This window comes from Sceloporus occidentalis, unplaced genomic scaffold, assembly GCF_023333645.1.
Source record: "Sceloporus occidentalis isolate IW3139 unplaced genomic scaffold, rSceOcc1.0.p SCAF_2, whole genome shotgun sequence".
Classification (NCBI taxonomy): Eukaryota; Metazoa; Chordata; class Lepidosauria; order Squamata; family Phrynosomatidae; genus Sceloporus; species Sceloporus occidentalis.
This window is the reverse complement of record NW_028316982.1, coordinates 19,631,018-19,651,207: the sequence shown is the minus strand read 5'-3', so window position 1 is coordinate 19,651,207 and position 20,190 is coordinate 19,631,018. Positions and strand designations below refer to the sequence as shown.

Genomic DNA, 20,190 nt, shown 5'->3' with positions numbered 1-20,190 from the left:
TCACTCCCTCTATCTCCTGTGCCCCGCCCTCTCATTAATGGTATCCTCGCCGCCGATTGGCTGCTCGCCCTGGCCGCCCCGCCCCCCAAGCTGTGAGCATGCGCTCTCTCCCTCGCTCTCCTCGAGTCACGTGACTCCCTTGATTCCTAGAGCGTCCCCTGCTTAGCAAGCGTCGCCATTGGTGAGCGTTTCTTCTCTTTTCCCTCCCTCGACCTCCTCGTCTTATAAAGCGTTTGCAATATACTATAAATGCAAAGGCCACCGCATTGTTTTATTATATTATATGTATATATATATGTGTGTGTGTCTATATACATTCTGTATGTTTGTGTGTATAAATATGTGTGTATACACACACACACACACATATCTTACACACAAGGGTTGGCTGGCTTAAACCAGTCTGGTTTAAAATAAATGACTTAAAAACACTCCCTAGTTTTAAAAACTGTGTGTGTACAATATTATATATATATATAACTACACACACACACACACAATTTTAAAAACTAGGTGTGTTTTTTAATTATATATAGTTGTATGTAACTATATATTTGGGTTAATATTTATTATATAGGCAAGCTTGTTTTCTGTTGCTCCAGAGAACAGGACCCTGAGCAAGGGATGCCAGCTGCAGGAAAAGGGATTCCGCCTCAACATTGGGAAGAACTTCCTGACAGTAAGAGCTGTTCAGCAGTGGAACACACTTCCTTGGAGACTGTGGTGGAGTTTATCTCCTTGGAGGTCTTTGGACAGAGGCTGGATGGCCATTTCTTGGGGATGCTTTGATTGTGTGTTCCTGCATGGCAGAATAGAGTCGGACTGGATGGCCCTTGGGGTCTCTTCCAACTATTTTATCACAACAGATATATCATGTTACCCTTGGCATTCGCTGTGAAAGCTAGGGTGAAAGAGGCTAATATTTCAACATCTGTCTAGAGGGTCACAGTGACTCTCACCCCTGAGGTATATAACTAGTTAAAGTCAGATTTCTGGGCAAATATGGCAGTTCTTGATAGAGCCATTGTGGTTTAGTGGTTTGAGTGTTGGACTACAACTCTGGAGATCCAGATTCAAATCCCTGCTTTGCTAAGAATACCCACTGGGTGACCTTGGGCAAGTCACATTTCTCAGCCTCAGAGGAAGACAAAGGCAAACCCCTTCTGAACAAATCTTGCCAAGCCCCAGGATACATTGCTAAGTGAGAAGTTACATGAAAGCACACAACAATGTGCTATTATTATTATTAATATTAGGCAAAATCTGGTACATATTCATGCATCTCCTCTACAAAGTTAACTTTTAGATTCATACTGGATACTAAAGACAGTAACTTGCCAGTAATGGGAGAGAAATAATTACAGCGCTTTAGAAATAAAGTTTAATAATAATAAATAATAATAATAATAAAGAAAATGCAGTGCTGGCCAGTCAGAGCTGCACTAAAATGTTAGATTTTTCATTTCTTTATGACAAACAAAAATTACTTCAATTTTGAAGGGGGAAAGGGAGATGGTTTAGAAAGAGTCAAAATTTTGGAAGACTATGGTTGCATCTGCACTGCAGACATTCAAACCGGGTTATTTCTGCAGTGCAGATGCAATGGACCTTGCAACACGTATATTGTGCATTTTGGTTGGCCCAATAAAGCTATTACTGTTTGGTGGATTTTTGATGTTATTGGATTTGGTATATGGCCAACACATGAGTAACTTCCAAAGACAATCACCCTGTCTATTCCCATCCCAACCAACTTTTCAGGTACAGAACAGGAGGGAAAGTTACAAAGACTTTCCAAAATAAAATACCCAAAAAGGGGGAGGGGGAGAGAGATAAGAAACAGCTCCCACCTCAAGCCATCAAGACAGCCTCTGTTTCATTCTTTGTTAAAGGGAAAATGAAAGTGTTCCAAGCTACACATTTTAACAATATCTCTCCCTCCATTGCAGATCCTCTCATCTTTCTTTTCTGAACTTCCTACCACCTTTTTAATTATCAACAATTCATGGGCCAGCAAGTACAGAGATGAGAGACTGCCACGCTACAGGTATGGAGTCATGCAGCCACCCATATATGACTGGCAGGACAAGTGATCTTCCAATGGAAGAAGTTCTAGCAATTCTCAGGAGAGAATGCCTAGATGAAAGTAAAGTTATTTCATTGCCACCTGTGCTGCCAAAGGGAGGTGATGTGTTTGTGTACTGTTCCTCCTCTCCTGATCCTAAACATGAGCATGATTATCGTTTTGACCGGTACAGATGGGTAGCAAGGGGGTCAAATTTCCATCGGAAAAGGTTGCACCTCCCCACTGTACTGAAAAGATACTACTGTCTAAAGGACCCAGCTGGATCCTGGAAAGACTCGCTGCTTGGTTTCAAGAGACATATATTCTGCCTCAGGGAGAGCACAGATCCTAGAAAATTGTACATTATCCACTATTTGGGTGATGAAACATTGCACCAGCCTTCCAGTCATGGTAACAGGAAGCATTCAAAGAAGCCTTTTACTGGCACTACGAAGAAGGTTTTATCAAAAATAAAAATAGAATCGAAGTCACACAAAAAGCCATTGAAAGCCTATAAAGATTTACAAATGGTTGCATCACTGGACAGTTCTCACAGGTGTATGGCCATTGATCATTCACATAATCTGAAATGGGTAAAGAATGCATCATACAAACTCAACCAGAAAAAACAAATTAGCAACGATGAAATATTCAACATTGTGGAACTCTCATGCCATCTTGAAAATTTTATCATGTCGTTCACGTTAGTCCCCAATGTGACTGTTTCATTTGCGCATCCTGGTATCATTGCTGAGGCAGAAGCTCTCCTCTCTCTCTCAAGTGAAGATGTATCCTTGCCACAACTTGTGTCCTATGACACAACTTTCAAACTAGGCGATTTCTACTTATCTCCCATAGTAATAAGAAACATTATTCTAGAAGGAGATCCAATACTCCCTGTTGCATTTCTCCTACATACCAATGAATGTACGGCATACCATGTTGACTTTTTGTGTGAAATACTTTCAAAACTGGGAGGAGACAACATGGAAAAAATACCATTTGTAATAGACCGAGAAAATGGTGTTGTTCAACCTTTGGAAGAGAAATTCCCACAGATTCCAAAGGTATATTGCAGAAATCATATCCTAGGAGATGTGACGATGTGGGTAAAGGCTCATGGTGGGGAAAAAGATGACTTGATAGTTTTAACAGACAATGTGACACAACTGTTAAAATCATCATCCAATGAGCAGTATCAGAAGAGATATGGGGAATATAGTGTGCTGTGGAGTCAACCATTTAAAGAATTTTTTGATAAAGAACTGAAGGATTGCATTCCCAAATATGCTACAAAGTTCCATATTGAAAAATTTGCTGCATTCAGAAGTGACCGAACTGCAACCAATAACATCAGTGAGAGCATGAACAAGATGATTAAGGATGAGATGGACTGGAAAGATATGCCAGTTGATGCTATGGCACTCACAATGTACTATATGCAAACATATTTTTTTTACGAGTTCAAACGAGCATATTGTGGTCTGGGAAACTATTCTCTTAAAATGCAATTCTTACACCTACAGAAATCATCCCTGCACGTAGATTTCCCTTTATTTTACCCACTTGAAACAATTATTGAAAACATAAAACCCACCCAAGATCAAAACTGTCCCAGGACAGGTGTGGAAAAACCAAAGAATTGTCACATGAGCCAAATAGCTCTAGCTAAGCTGTGCAAGGACTCTGGAGGAGTTGCTTTCTGCTCTCAGTCAGGCACCTTCACTGTCCGTGATGTTCACAGTAATAAAATGCAAGCAGTTACACTTTACCCTCAACCTGCATATTGTTCCTGTCGCAGTACAGGGCAATGTTACCATGTTATTGCTGTTCAAATGTCAATTTGTTGCATGGAAAGAGTTGACAAAGAGTGTTAGATTAAATAAAGCTGGAAAGATAAAAACCCAGATCAGATGACTATCACTGCAGGGAAAGCCCAGCACCTGATTCCACTGTCTGTATGTTATACCATGAACATCATCTTCCACGTAACTGCAAGGTCACTGACACAGTCCTTGATACTTCAGAAATTAAAGTGTAGATTGCTACACTTGCAAACAGTGCAATCCTTGAGGCTATGTCATGGTAGTGTTCATGGAGAGGTTTGTTTAATGTGCTCATGGAATGATACAAGTACAAGGGAGGGAGACGGGGCAATGGACAAAAAAGAAACATGGCCAAAGAAAAAGTGTTCTGCACAAGGAGGGTTATTAGTAAAAGTTATCATAGTTGTAAGTTTAATGTGTTTTTCTATTTATATATATCAAGATAAAGTTGTCGACTGACTTTCATCCTCCCTCACACTGTCTGTGCATTTATATTGTTTATTCATTTCAAATGTCTTTTAGATCGCCTTTGGAGGCAAAACCACCTGAAGTCAGTTAATAAAACAAAAATATAAAAATGCTAATAAAAATACAATTAATTAACTATTTCCCTTCTTTACATCTTCCTTGCTCACTTTCAAGCTCCAGTTTTGATCTCTAGCCAACTCTGCCTCCCAAAAGTTTCTGTGCTCTGTGCGTGTAGGGAACTGATGCTGCATCAGTCTTATGAGAAAGCTGGAGTGTTGTCATGGAATGAGGGGGTCAAAAGATGAAGTACTGGGTGGCTGGAAGAACTGGGACCCACTTGAGAGTGTGGTGGGACCACAGGTGACTCCAGACACACAGTTTGACAGTCATTGTCATTGAATAGTACCCATGCTACTTGCCAATGATGTCCCTGCTTTCCTTTTCTTTTTTGCAACTTATATCCAACTTCATAATTAAACAAAGTAATCACATAGTGTGTCAAATTTAAAATCAATAAAAGTTCAGCAAATAAACCTTAAATGGAAAAATAAACAGGGAGAAACATTAAATCAAAATTTAACAGAAACAATATATCAGGCCAATCCTCCAGGAAGAACTACACAGAGCTTTCATGACATGTCTAAAACAAGTGATGAAAGTGGTGTTATTAATCCCAAAAGGCAAAGACTTTTCTATGGCAATGTTTCCTAGCCAAGGTTGCAGAGACTACAGCATTTTCCTGTTTTTCCCTATGGGCAAGAATCTTCCTAAGCTTTCCAATAAGCAACTATGATTTTATTAGGGGCAAATGTTCTGCTCTTTATTTCCATTGGTAAGGTCTCTCTTATGGGCTAGTAAAGTTCTGTGTTTCTCCAGGGGAAGGTATCATTTTTCTATGGGAAGCTGTATTTTCCCTATGAACAAAAAATATTCCATGCTAACCTATTGGCAGGTAGGGTCTTTCTTATGGGGAGCTGCATTTACCCTATAGGTAATAAAATCCTATCATTCCCTGTGGGCAAGTATTATTTTTTCTATGGAGAGCTGTATTTACCCTATGGGCAGTAAATATGTTATGCTTCCCTATGTGAAGAGATGGTTTTTCAATGAAGAACTTTTTTCGCTATGAACAATAAAATCATATGGGCACGGATCCTCCTGAATTTCCCTATGGACAGCTATCCTCCAATGTTTCCCAGTGAGCAAATATGGTTTCTATATGGGAAAATATGGGGTTTTCCTCTCTATGGGCAGGTGCGATTTTTTCCATAGGGAGATGCATTTCCCTATGAACAATAAAATCCATATGGGCAAGTATTTGCTAATGTTTTCCTATGGTCAAGTATTCCCCCATGTATTCCTGTGGGCAAGTAATCCCCAATGTTTCTCTAAGTGTGGATTCTCTATGAGGAGCAGTCTTTCCCCTATGGGCAATAAATTCCCTATGCTTTCCTATAGGTAGGTATGATTTTTCCTATAGGTAAATATATTTTCACTATGAACCATAAACATCCTTCGCCTCCCTGTTGGCAGGTATGATTTTCTATGGGGAGCTATATTTTCCCTATGGGCAGTAAGTATCCTATGCTTCCTTATGAGCAGGTGTAGGTTTTCTATGGAAAATTGTATTTTCATTATGAACAATAAAATCAAGTTTTCTCCAGTGTTTCTCTATGAAGAGCTGTATTTCCCAATGGGAAATAAATACCCTATGGTTATTCTTAATGTTGAAGTGGAATCTTTTCCTTTAGCTTGCACCCATTGCTCCGTGTCCTATTTTCTGGAACAGCAGAAAAGCTTGCTGCATCCTCAGTATGATACCCCTTCAAATACTTAAACATGGCTTTCATATCACCTCTTAACTGCCTCTTCTCCAGGCTAACCATACACAGCTCCCAAAATCTGTCCTTATTGGGCATGGTTTCTAGACTTTTCACCATTTGGGTCTCTCTACTCTGGACACGATCCAGCTTGTTAACATCCTAGTCTCCTAAAGCTAACACTCAAAACTGAAACCTAAGCATATATAAATGTTTGCACACATCAAGTTCAGTTTTTCTGTCTCACAAAAATGGCAGAGTTCTGCAGTGTATTAAATGCACAAACATCTACTGTGCTCTTCACCTAGAGATGTTGCACCTGTCTGCCTACTACAGTATAGCTCTCCTCATTTAGAAATCTTAGGAACCTCAAACAGTACAATACCACGGCTTCTGATCTTCCATGGCAACCCAGTTAGAGGGAAAACACTATTCTTAGGCTTTTTCAGAGGTGGCCTTCAATATATGTAATTCTTACTCCAGGGAGGCTTGCTGGGCACCTACATGTTAGCACCCAACAAAGACTAAACTATGAGGAATTTATTCCAATTAGTTTTTATCCATTTAATAATTTTAATGTTATTTTTATTGTCATATTATTTCAAGTTGTATAGTGTAAGAGAACAAAGAAAAATAAATAAAACTAGTTGCTAGAGCCTGTTGGCAGACATGATCCCTCCTCTCTTTTCTCACTAGTCACTTGGCAGACTTTTGCCATCCTGGAAGGAGCTCATTCAAAGCAGAAATGGCAGGAATTCATTCTCAGCTTGATAAGTCCAATGCAGTAAAGTGCTAATACAAGGGACAGTCAGCCCTCCATATCCACAGATTTTTTTATCCATGGATTCAAGGATCAACAGCTTGAAAATATTTTTAAAATACATGATTATATAATTAAAAAAAATATTTGGTGGAAAGGGTGTTATAAAAAAAATGGCAGTGCAGTGTTTAAATGCCAGTACTGCAGCCACAAGGTTGTGAGTTCAGTCCCAGGGGCTCCAAAGTTGACTCAGCCTTCCATCCTTTTGTAGGTTGGTAAAATGAGCACCCAGCTTATTGGGGGCAATTGGCTTACACGTTGTAAACCACCTAGAGAGTGCTCATAAGGTTTACTATGAAGCAGTATAGAAATGCAAATGCTATTGCTAATTCCAAAAAGCAAACTTGATTTTGCCATTTTATCTAAGGGACAGCATTTTACTATGCCATTATATTTAATGGGACTTGAGCATCCGTGGATTTTGAGATCCACAGGGGGTCCTGGAACCAAACCCCAGAGGATACCATTCTATGATCAAGTTTGCAATCCTTTTTTTATACTAATCCTCTACACAATAGCCATGTAAGAATGATCACAATAACATTCTACAGATGACAATGCAGTCCTATGCATTTTTTGCTCAGATGTTCCATAGAATTCAGTGTGGATCACTCCCTAATATATGCCTTTAAAGCTTCAGGCTGGTATTTGCTCAACACCCTCTGTAGTGTCAGTAACCATTGCGTTGTGCCTGGAAAGCCTGTGTTTGTTAAGGCACTGCATTTTACGTTGCGGCTTTCCATGACAGAATTTCACCTGAGAACATTTTCCATCTCCCTTATGCATTTTCTAAAACCAAACTCCACAACATTAAGAACAGAAGTTGGTTCAAAACGATTAAAAACCAGCAGAAATGTTTTCCCAGGCATATACTTCTTTAGCTCTAAAATGGTTTGTCGCTTCCAAAAAGGCAATCCTGTGGGATATGTATTTCATGGTTTCCTTCAGCAGATGGTGCTAGTGATTTTGAAACAACAGGAAAAAGCCATTTAGAACTACAAATACAGAGTAAGTAAGGCAATAATCTTTTTACTTCAGCCAACCAAAGTTAAACAATGCTGGATGTGGTAGAGTAATTTGGGAAGATGCTTAATTAGATTACAAAACAAGCCATTTGAGCTACACAGAGGGACAATGAAATGAAAAATATATGAAAATAGAAACGCTAGTGACTGGGATATTGGATTCCCTAGCATGGGCTCTATTACCACAAAGCCCTAAAATCACAAAAACAGTGCAAAACTCCGGCCTGAACTCAGGCATGGAGAATGTTTATTTTAAATATTTCTGTATAATCTCTCAACCCAAAAGGGCTCCCAGGGTGAGGTTGCCCTCCATATGTTTTTGGAGTGTATCGTCCATCATCCTTCATTATTGGCTACCCTGGCTAGGGCTGCTGGGAGTTACTGTCCAACAACATCTGGACTCCCACCCATGCACCACACTTGGAAGTGACCAGTCACAAGTAATGCAGTCACCTTTAATGAGTTACTTTTCTTGACAATGAGGGTGTGGTGAAGTTACATTCCAGAAGTAACACAACAAATTGAAATTCAAAGCCATAGCCATTTTAATCTGGGAAATTAATATACAAAGGGATCTTGTAGTAACCTTGAGACTAAATGAAAAAAAGTTGGTAGCATGAGCTTTCAAAAAGAGCACAATGAATAATGGCGATGCTAATTTTTAAAGTTCTGATGACCCCTGGTGTAATTAAATCAGGCAGTGGAAGAGTAGTATTTCAAAACACATCTTACTATATATAGATAATTATATAAAGATACAAAGAGAAGAGAAAAGGGCAATCTCATGTGTAGAAAACCTAGGTAGAAGAGGGCTGCTGAACCAGGTTGTGCTTTTCTTCTCCAACCCTGCTTTCCATTGGCTTTCCTCTGGAGGAAAAGTAGTTGGAGAGAGGCCCAATCTTTCAAGGGGAAAGGACCAGTAAAAAAAAAGTTTAGCACACACATCCCTGGTGATCTGCCACTTCACTTTATATTCCTCTTCCCATATAACAGTATGTTCGAGTATAGCTTAATAAATGACATAAATATGTATTTTATTAATGTACTTAAAATAATACTTTGTTTATATATAGCAAATCTTCCCTGATAAGAAAATTCTGTCTACCTTTTTGTCTTATTTTTCTGTCTTATTTCCATCATGCCCTGTATCCATATAGCGCAGAACAAGGCTCAGGCAATAAAAATAAATCAGGCTGCATTTTATCACCCTGTCTGTATAACTTGTATGCTGAACATATCATGCATAAAGCAGGATTTGACTCGTAGGAAGGAGGCATGAAAATTGGAGGAAGAAACAAGAACTATTTAAAATGGCTATGCTGGCTATGGCTGTTAGGATTTAGTGGCTGAAAATATCTGCAGGAACATGGTTGCCCATCCTATCTTTTGTGGACATGTGCTTTCAAGTTGCTTAATGGTTTTGTTGTTGTCATTTGCTGTCAAGTTGACTTTTGACTTGTGGCAACCCTGTGAATGAGAGACCTCCAAGAGAACATCAGTTGAGGTCATCAATTGATTAGGCCTTGCTCAAGTCTTGCAAACTTGAGGCTGTGGCTTCCTTGACTGAATTGATCCCCCTGCAGTGCAGACTCCCTCTTTTCCTACTACTTTCCATTTTACCTTGAATTATTGCCATTCCCAGTGAGTCATGTCATCTCAAGATATATTCAAATACCAGTAGTACGCTGTGCTAATTGAATGTTTTGTAATGGACATTGCGCCACAAGAAAATAAAACTTGATTGATAGATATATCCAAAGTAGGGCAGCCTCGTTGTACTGTATTTATCTTGGCCTCTGTTAAGAACAGTAGAACAGCAGGCTGTAGATCTGTTGACAGAGGGACTTTAATAAAGAATTAGCAGGCTTCCCTTCCCACCACAACCTTGGGCACATGGTTATGTGCCGTTCAGCTAATGTAAAAATGTTTATTGGCTATGGTAACGCCATGGACAACCCATATGTTTGTCATGTAGGGAATGCCTAGAGGTGCTTTGCCACTGCCTTCCTTTATAGTATATTCTATACCAACTGGTATTCCTTTACTGTCCTCCATCCACATATGTCTATCTGCCTGTATTTATATATTTATCATTTATTCCATTTGTAGACTACCTTTCTTCTGCCAAGGGATCCAAAGTGGCTTTGCTTGAGTTTCTGAATAGTTTATAATGGGAGCCCCACAGTGTGTTACAGTAATCCAAGCAGGATGTAAGCAGGTCATATGGCACCGTAACCAGATGCAACTTCTCAAAAAATGTGTGCAAAAGGTGCACTAGTTTTAAACAGAATCAGTCCCTGTGGCATTAGCTAAGGCATCAGACAGGAATCCCCCAACAACTGGTGTTGTTGTATGCCTTCAAGTCATTTCTGATGTATGGCAACCCTAAGGCAAAATTATTTGTTTGTTTGTTTGTTTGTTTAAAGGATTTATATCCCCCCTTTCTCCCACAGTGAGATTATTATGGGGTTTTCTTGGCAAGATTTGCTCAGTGGAGGTATGCCATTGCCTTCCTCTGAGGCAGAGAGGATATGACTTGTCCAAGGTCACCCACTGGGTTTCATGGCTGAGTGGGGAATTGAACCTTGGTCCCCAGAGTTGTAGTCCAACACTCAAACCACTACACCACGTTGGCATATGTGCACTGTTGGCCACTACCAAAACTTGGGCATTCGAGTACTAATCAAGCCTGACTCTGCTTAGCTTCCAAGAACAGACAGGATTTGATGCCATTGCATTGCTATTATTTCTGGATTTCTCCCTCTTTTACTGGACTAGCACAGCTACCTACAATTTTCATTATTTTCTCTGTACAATGGATAATTTGCATGTGTTTCCACCCTTTTATGTAAAAGGCTGATGTGCCAAATTGGACCTAAAATGTGTCCAAGGGTGTGATGGGAGGGGAAGCCTGCTAATTCATTATTAAAACCCCTCGGTCACTTGCTATACTGCTTGCTGCAATAAAGCAAAATCAATTTAATACATCATGTGATAAAGACCCTGCCATATTAATCACTCACAACTGGGCAACAGAGACCAAGTACAGTAGACAGAAATGGGACTAAACAATAGGCAAATGGTGAATATTGTTCTGGAAAAAATCCATCTAAATAGCATCTGTAGACAAACCTATTCATAGCTCTCTGCAGCTGTGGATGGTTTATTTTGCTAAGCTTAATTCCTCATTGTGAGTCAGAAGGCCCTTTCTTCACTTGCTTCTTTTTTTTTTTTTTACACTGAGCCTGATAAAGAAATCAGTTTTACTTTAGAATTTTAAATTGTCCATTGCTGCTGTCTGAAACATTAAAAATAAGCATTCATCTGTCTTCTGTCATCTAAGACCTTTGGCTTGATGTGATTATGATTTTCATGTATATAAGTTGTGGTTCTCAAATTAGATGCTTAGCTTCTTTTTTGTTAGTTACAAAGTTGGATCCAGGAGCCTGTGGATGGTTCATGACATTCTGCTCCTCCCTTGGGCAAGTAGCCTTCTCCCTGCACCTAACTACAATGAAATACCCTACTGAAATTATCTTCTGAAGACAATTGAAAATCTATTTGCACCTTTAAAACAAAATATTTTCAACCTTTCATGAGCTACATACTCTACATCTTCACATATGGGAAGTGTTATATTGGTGGGAGACTTTGGGGTTGGAATGCTGCTTGGTGATGTTATCAGCACACACTCCATGTTCTCTGTTTCTCCTGTGTTTACCTGTAGTCCTCAGACTGGACAGGAATTGAATTTCCCCCCTGAAGAATATTGCTGTAACACAGGGTACTTTGAGATGGTTTTGCTCTGAAATGGCAATCAAGACCCATTTGCTCTACAAAAGTCCTGGTTCTGGTGGAGATGAAAACTGTTGGAACACCTTGCTTGATATGGATCGATGCAATTGCCTGGTTTTTTGGTATTCCTATCATGACATCAGGAGTTGGGAGTTGGTTTGTATGTGAGTCCAGATTACCACAAGCTACAGGGCAAGATGTTGTCAAGGAGTGTGTCTCTCCATCCCATACTTCTCCCCTTCTCCAAAGCCTCACCTCCACTGCATAATGAGATCCCAATTTTAATCTCAGATCATTGACAGGAAATAAAAGCTGGAGTCCTAGCTAAATGGATTTAGAATGGAAGCACCTTCTGTGGCTGTCTGCCAACAAGAGTATTGTGTGGAGTTACCCCATTTATCACAGGGACGTTCAATAATTCCTGCAGAGTTGGTGCCTCAGCTGAGTGTGCACACTTTATTTTGGGGAGTGGGCCAGACTTCCTTTAGGAAATAGTGAGAACCATTCTGCATTCTGTTAAGGTTTGTGGGTTTGTTTGTTTTTTAAGCAAACAGCATAGATAGTGACTTTTTGTGGAAGGTCAATATTTGTGTCTGTTCTTCATACACATTGTGAAATTCTACTGAACCAATCATTACTTACACAGATAGTTCCTTTGTAAATGAAAATCAGCACATTTTCTAAAATCCATTTGTTATTAGAGCAGAAATAAATTTCCCATGGTTCAGCCTGAACAAGAGTAATTCAGCTCTTCCAAACAGAACTGCAAATCCAGTAATGGATCTCATCTTAATTTGATTTGGTTCATTTTGTGTTTGTTGAAAAAATTAAATCTTATCTGTAATGTGTTGCTCAGTCAAAAGATTCAATAATATTGATGAGTTATTGCATTTAGAGTTCTTTCTTATCTCTATATGATATGTGCTCCATAGAGCAGATTTAATTTGACTTTCAAATGCACTTCTGCCTTGGGTATTATTTTTGTGGCAGTCCTGTCTGTTAAAATCACATCACGATGAGTTGGGAACCTACATTCCTGCTCACTAAGAAATTTTCAGACTTTTTCCTTATTGTTAAATACAGAGCTTATTGTGGCTGGCCAAAAGCCCCAGTAAATGTCAGGTTCTTCTGTGTCTGGGGCACATGACTCTATGCAGTTGTTCCCATCTCCACATCTATGTGTGTCTCAAACATACTAAGGATTGCTGTTTTGATTGATGTATAAAATGGGCTGGATTTTTTCCTCTCTGTAGTTATGCAGAAAAGGATACACCCTTGGCCATGATGCCACTATTAGTGACCACTCAGGAATACAGGAAGAACTGAGACAAGGCAACCAGAAAGGGAGTTTACCGCAGCTGTCTTAGGGATGTCTTCATAGACCAAAAGGCCTGTGTTCCCCCTGGTCTTGCAAAACTCTGTTTGGACAATGCAGGCTATTAGCCCTGGACCTGGATTGGGTCAGGATCCAGCAGACTGGATGCTGATCTGGTGGATCCAGCCAAAGCCTGCATCAAACAGGGCCTTAACACAGGTCAAAATGACCTGTGGTTTGCCCTGGGTACCCTTCACCTTAGTTTGCTATTGCTGCTAGTAAGAAGACCCCATCACCATGTCTGATGTGGAAACAGAGTACCTGGCCATGTGATTGCAACCAAGCACTACATTTCCATGTCAGGTGTAGCAATGGGGTTTTCTTGCTAGCAGCAACAACACAGTAAGGTAAGGTGGTAGTGGGTCCATGGTGCAAGGACAGGTGGGTGTGTAAAAACCCACCTGTCCCCTCAGCAGCCTGGGGATCGATTGGGGTTGTGTCATTGGTCATGCTGGCTGGGAAAATTGTGATAGTTGTGGTCCAAAAAAAGACTTTTCCAAGCTCTGCTCCAGTCTCCCAAAGGATAGCATAACTGTCTGTGCATTTATCACTTCTAGAATGGCCATATGTCCTATTTTGCAGAGCAAATTCAGCGATGCAGGTTGAGCTGGATTTTGATGTAGTAGCTATTGGTGGTTCCCATGTCAGTGCTAAATCCACTCCAGGTTTCAATGCCTGTTTTAAAGGACCATTCCAATGTCCAGAACCCTTTTTCTCCAGAAAGTTTCAGCACCTTAGACAATTCCTTTAAAGCTGTTCAAAACCTGGAGTGGATTTGTTGCCCCAATGACATGAAAGCCATCAGCTACCATTTCCTTGAAGCTGAAGGCCAGGGCCCTCAAGTGTCCTGAAAGAGACAGCAGGCAGAAGCAAATGCTCAAGGATAACAGTAGGCCTAGCGTCAGCATTCGGTTGCTGTCATGGTCTTTACTAGGGCTGACTGTGCTCATTTCACCCTCCTCCTCCAAATTGTTTATAGTCAAAGGATGAACAATCAGACCTGTGTAAAGTTGCAGACACTCATTTTATGATACTTACTTTTAAAATCTCTATAAGAAAAATGGTCTTTGTTCCCAAGTATCTGGTTTTGACACAAGGGTGAGAAAACTGCAGCCTGATCCCCAAGGCCCTCTTACCACCACTCCAAAAAACAGGTGGTAAAATCTGCCCCAGACTAATTCATCACAACTTCCAGGTTAACATTAGATAGCCAAAACCCTGAGAGCCATTAGGGCTGAAGGGCGGGCTATAAATACCTAAATAAATAAATAAATAAATAAATAAACAAACAGATACAAAACTGGCTGGCTACACTCAGGAAGTAACTTTTGGTTTTGTTTTATGCCAATTTTTAGGATAGCACAGATCACTGTAGAGGCAAAAATTGGACCTCGACCCTTTGTTTCATTGCCCATCCCTAGTTTAGCAGTTTTGTTAATGATCCCTGTCAATAATAATTCTGAATCTAGTTTTGCTATGATCTCATGGTCAACATCTCCTTCCCACCATGTCCACTAAGTGTGTGCATACACATGCACATTTATTGCTGGACCACTGGGTTGCATTTGATGAAGTAAACTGTAGCCCACAAAAGCTCGTGCTATATAAATTTGTAAGTCTGCAAAGTGGTGGGCAATTTTATATGGTTCTTTCTGGTACCTCCTTTGTTGTTATGTACCTTCAAGTTAATTCTGACTTAAGGCAACTCAATCCTAGAGTTTTTCTGGATAGGATTTCTTCAGAGGAGGTTTGCCACTGCCTCCCTCGAATTCTGAGAGAGTGGGACTTGTTTGAAGTCACCCATTGGGTTTCTATTGCTGAACAAGAATATGAACCCAGATCTCTTGGCTTACACTCAAACCATTACACCATGCTGGCTTTTATCTCCACTTAACTCTTTTTCTCTTTCTCCTAAACTGAAAAGAGTAAATGTTGTAATTCTCCTTCTAGGAAAGTTGCTCCTTTCCCCTGATAATTTTGCTTGCTGTTTTAAAAACATTTCCCCCAGCTGTATATTGTCATTCCATGGGCTTTGATTGTAAGCTGTGTTGGAGGTTAGGATGGTGGAGGTGGTGGTGTAGCGGTGCTTAAGGGGAAATGAGTTAGGATGCAATAGGCTGACTTTGGAAGAGGGTTTTTTTTTGGGGGGGGGGAACTAAGTTGCATCTTTTTATATACAGTGTGCCCACATTATACGCGAGAGCGCCATACACGGCTTTCAGCATACGCTGAAAGCTGCACTGGAAGAAACAATGGTGTGCATGCCCGTTGAGCACACACCACACCACAAGTATGAGTCCCATTGTTTTTAATGGGGCTCCACCGTATACAGTATTTCCCTTACATGGGGGGTGTCCCCAAAATGGATCCCCCGCATAAAGGAAGGGCCCATTGTATATATAGTTAATGACAGAGTTTGAAAAGTTACAAGCAGTTTTTAAATGAACGAATATAATGCCCTGCTAAAATAAGTTCTGCTGTGGCTCCCAGAACATCATTTGACCACTACTCAGTTGTGGATGGCTTCAATATGTAGTTATGTCTTCCCTCCCCCTCCCCCCCCAATGACTTTCAAACTCTGGTCCAGAACTCATACAGTAGGCACTGTTTCACACACCTCAAAAAAGGACAAGCTATAAAATTATTGCCAAATTGTCTCTGGTTCATTTTTTTCGCTCTCTGTTTTCTCATCAGCTATTCAGATCAGTCAAAATAGGGCATCCATTCTGAAGGGGATAATGAAAAACAGCATGAAGTGGGGCAGAAAAACTCCTAAGAGATAGCAGAGAAAATGATAATGGGATCACATGCCCCATGTTTGTTGCTTTAGGACTCATTTTCGAGAGGAGGAAGTGCACACTGTCAACCATTCATCTGACGCAACAAAGAACTCCTAAGAGCCATCATTTGGGTAATTTAGGAAAACACCATCAAAACCATGCTGACAAGAGGCTTTTTGTAAAGTTTATTAATTATAATGCATTATTAAGTAGTCATGGTCCGGGAACATTGTTTGTATGTTACTCTAAAGTGCTGCAACCATTTAGCTTGCCCATATGGCTTGGTCATTGGAACTGTTTTAATGATTAGCAATTTAGTCAAACTATAACACTGAGAGACAGCTACCTGCTCTCCCAACAACTGGACCATCTGTAGCCCAGAAATAAATTTCAGCTGCATCTCGACAACATGGTCAGAGCTAAAATGAATATATTTTCCCTGTCAAATTGCTGAGTGTAGTAGAGACTAATAAATGTGGTGCTTTTACTCAAGCTATATACCAACATGGCAATGAAGACTTTTCAGTTTGGAAAGCATTAAACTTTGTAAAAAAAATTGTGCACAATAGCTGCATCTAATGAACTCCATTAGCTCTTGCAAAACTCATCAAAGCACTCATATAAAAAAGTAAGATAAGAGTATATACACCTTTGCTGTTACAGCTACAGAATGTAAACTTTAAAGGAAAATGGCACTTTCTTGAAGTACATGATAGACTTCAGTTGGGGAGAGCTAGTTTCAGTTTTTTTGCTCAACTGTGTAGCTTGCTGGGAGCCCTGGCTTTCAACTATGTGTGTGTTAGGTGCCTTCAAGTCATTTCTGACTTAAGATGACCCTAAGGTGAATCTATTATAGGATTTTCTTGGCAAGATTTGTTCAAAGGAGGTTTTGCCATTGTCTTCCCCTGAGGTTGAGAGCATGTGAGAGCATGTAACATGCCCAGTGAGTTTATGTGGCTAAGTGGGGAATTGAACCCTGGTCCCCAAAGTTGTAGTCCAACACTCAAGCCATGACATCATGCTGGTTGCAAATCCCAGGACTCTGTAGGGTGGCGCCATAGCACTTAATGTGGTGTCAAACTGCATTATTTCTACAGTAAAAAAGGCACCCCCTGTGGAGTTTAAAGCAATTTAAATCAATAGCTAAGTGCAGAGTTACCACTCAGCAGTTATTCACTGTGTCTACTTTAGCTGGGATTTAGGACTATGCATTTAGGCCACTATTCACATAATCAAATCTAGCAAATGCATGGATTTTAGATGCATGCATATTTGCAGCTGCAATAATAAAATTCAAAGTCATTGGCAAATCTAAAATAAAGAATGAGTGGGGTTTTTATAAAAATGCATAAAAGTTACTTTAATGGTTGTGTTATATAGACAGTTATTTTATTTACAAAGCAAGTCAGTCTTTCCATCTGTTTAATAAAATATTACCTAATATTCAGAAACTTTTGTTTAATTTATTTAGTTTCAAAATGAATGCAGGAACAGAATAACTACCCCTGTGAGGTTTTAGAAATATAAATAAAAATTATTATTATATTTGTATAGAACACTTAGGACACATATTCGTCTACACAAACATCACACAGGTCATCTATTGCATTAAGTCTTTGTGCATGAAGCTTACTTCTGCTTTGCCCCTAGATGTGCATAGTTTTTGGGGACAGGGGAAGCTGGTCACTTGGTGCCACTGGAGAAGTGGAGGTTGCCATACTGTGATTTGGAGTACTGCTGAACATCAGGCAAGGCTGCGAAGAAGCTGAAGCTCGGTGCAGTAAGCTATTAAGAGAGGGTTTTCCTCTTGTTCCCTTAGAAAATACCTCTAAAAATAGGGGTGGAAAGGAACTTGTGTGCCCTTCCAGATGTTAGAACAATGGGGAAGAATTTGCTAGAGTTATCAACAACTAAATATACTTCAACTTCCCTTCAGGAGGGCTGTTAAGTCAGAGCTCTTCCGGAGAGCATATCCACCTGATTTTATGTGAAATATAGATCTGTTCCCTGTACATGATGAGAGCATTTTGCCCTATTGTCGCCTCCAATGAGCATACCCACCTGATCTTAAGTGAAACATAGACCTGCTCTTTGTACAGAATGTGCGCATTCTGCCCCATCGTTGCTTGAGTAATTTGGTTTTAACTGCTTATTAATACTTTATGAATTGTTTGCATGATTTGTAATTACTCTGTCATATTTTATACTATGTTGTAATCCCAGCTCGATCCACCCAGGAGAGGCAGGAAAATACAAATAAATTTTATTATATTATTATTATTATTATTATTATTATTGGTCTGCAACTCCCATCTACCCTGCCAGCATAGCTGCTGGTGATGACTTATAGGTGCTGTAGCCAAGCAACATCTGGAGATCACATGATTTCCACCCCTGCATTAATGCAAGTTGTTATAGATGCTCTACTACTGGAACAAGCTTGTTTTCTGCTGCTCCAGAGACTAGGACCCGGAACAATGGATGCAAGCTACAGGAAAAAAGATTCCACCTCAACATTAGGAAGAACTTCCTGACAGTAAGAGCTGTCCGACAGTGGAACACACTTCCTCGGAGTGTAGTGGAATCTCTCTCCTTGGAGGTCTTTAAACAGAGGCTGGATGGCCATCTGTTGGGGATGCTTTGATTTGGATTTCCTGCATGGCAGTGGGTTGGACTGGATGGCCCTTGCGGTCTCTTCCAACTCTATTATTCTATGATTCTATTATTCTATGAAATCATTTTGCTTCTACTTGACACAGGCCAAACAGACTGAAATCCTAAGCAGAAAGAACTTCAGCAACAGAGTATTTTGAAGTTGGGTCTCCACAACTTCCAAAGCCCTATCAGGCTCTTGCCAATAGACTAGAAATAATAATGGAATTGTTTGTCAGGTCCCCAAATTTCCCCTCCCCTGGGAGGGAGTTGTGTCATTTTCAGAGCTGATCTAAGTTCTCCCCTGTGTTAGGAGTGTAATTTGGGTGGGAGAGAACTGTGGATCCAGTAGATCCATGTCTTCTACCTCCTGCCCTGCAATCAAACCTCCAACATGCCTTCCCCACCCCATGAGGGCAGGATGGGAATCCTCCAACACACAAGCCACATGAGTCCTTTGAAGCCCCCTGTGTGGCACTTGGATCCCTCCCAGACCATTAACTCAGTTACATCGAACCACAACTTCAGATGACACCAGAGAATGCAACTGTAACCTAAAACAAGGTGCTCCCCCCTGCATTTGGGGGGGGGGGGCGGGTGTCAAATAATCAATTTGCAGAAAACGTGGGGTCACATTCTGGTCACTTCTTGCTTCCCTGGAAGGTACACCTAGAGGGTGCTGGGGGAGTGGGAAATGCAAGTAGAGCAGCCCCTGGACCCTCCATGGCCACCCATTTCTGCCATGGAGGAAGCCATTGCAGAAATATCTGTGGTTTATGGGAAGAGACAGAAAGGAGGGTTCTGAAACTTCTCCAAACTAGAACCTTGGAGATATTTCATATCAAAGATTCCAGGATCACTTTTGCTGTGGAAGGGAAATCTCTCTTGGATACAGTTTTGTATAGCTCACTGATGGTGCCTGTTGCCTAAAGGTGAAGTATTGCCAGGCTGTAGAGCCCTTTCATAACATACAAGTATAGAATGATTATTCCACTTTAATGGCCATAACTGCATCCTATGGAATTATAGCATTTGCAATTTGTAGAGGTGCTAATATTCTCTGACTAAGAATTCTGAATAGCCCTCTGGAAACTGCAAATCCCAGGATTCCATTAGAACTATGGCAGTTAAGGTGAAATCGTGATGCTATAACTATGTAGTGTTAAAGACCATGTAGACTCAGCACTTAAAGAATCTGGGGACATTCAGTTACCAAACTTTACCATCTGAATACTCTCTGAAAATACTGTTGTAAAAAGATGAATAGACGTGGGGAAATAGTTCCATAATGAATTCTACACATGTTAAAATGTGAAGATTTCTAAATCTTCATCGTTAAATGTATGTTTAGTCTATTCTGAAAATTCATGGTTTGATATTTGCATTTCAGAATGTGTTGTTACACATTGCAGACACCAATGACTTCAGTCCTACTGAATCCACTGGGTTCAACAGGAGTTACTTCCATGGTATTTGGCTGAACATCTTAAATTCATGCCATTACATTTAGAATATAAAATAAAAATTCCATGTTGTTCATGCAGTTCTGAATGTCAGGTTTCAC

General features: G+C 40.2%; 1 protein-coding gene across 1 annotated transcript; it reads left to right on the top strand.

The window, feature by feature from the left end:
• Positions 1-146: 146 nt before the first annotated feature.
• Positions 147-4,361, top strand: LOC149318012 (uncharacterized). Its single transcript, XM_089508851.1, has 2 exons — positions 147-181; positions 1,950-4,361. The coding sequence occupies exon 2, from the start codon at positions 2,026-2,028 to the stop codon at positions 3,940-3,942; it is 1,917 nt and encodes a 638-aa protein (XP_089364977.1). The 5' UTR covers positions 147-181; positions 1,950-2,025; the 3' UTR covers positions 3,943-4,361.
• The last annotated feature ends 15,829 nt before the right edge of the window (positions 4,362-20,190 follow it).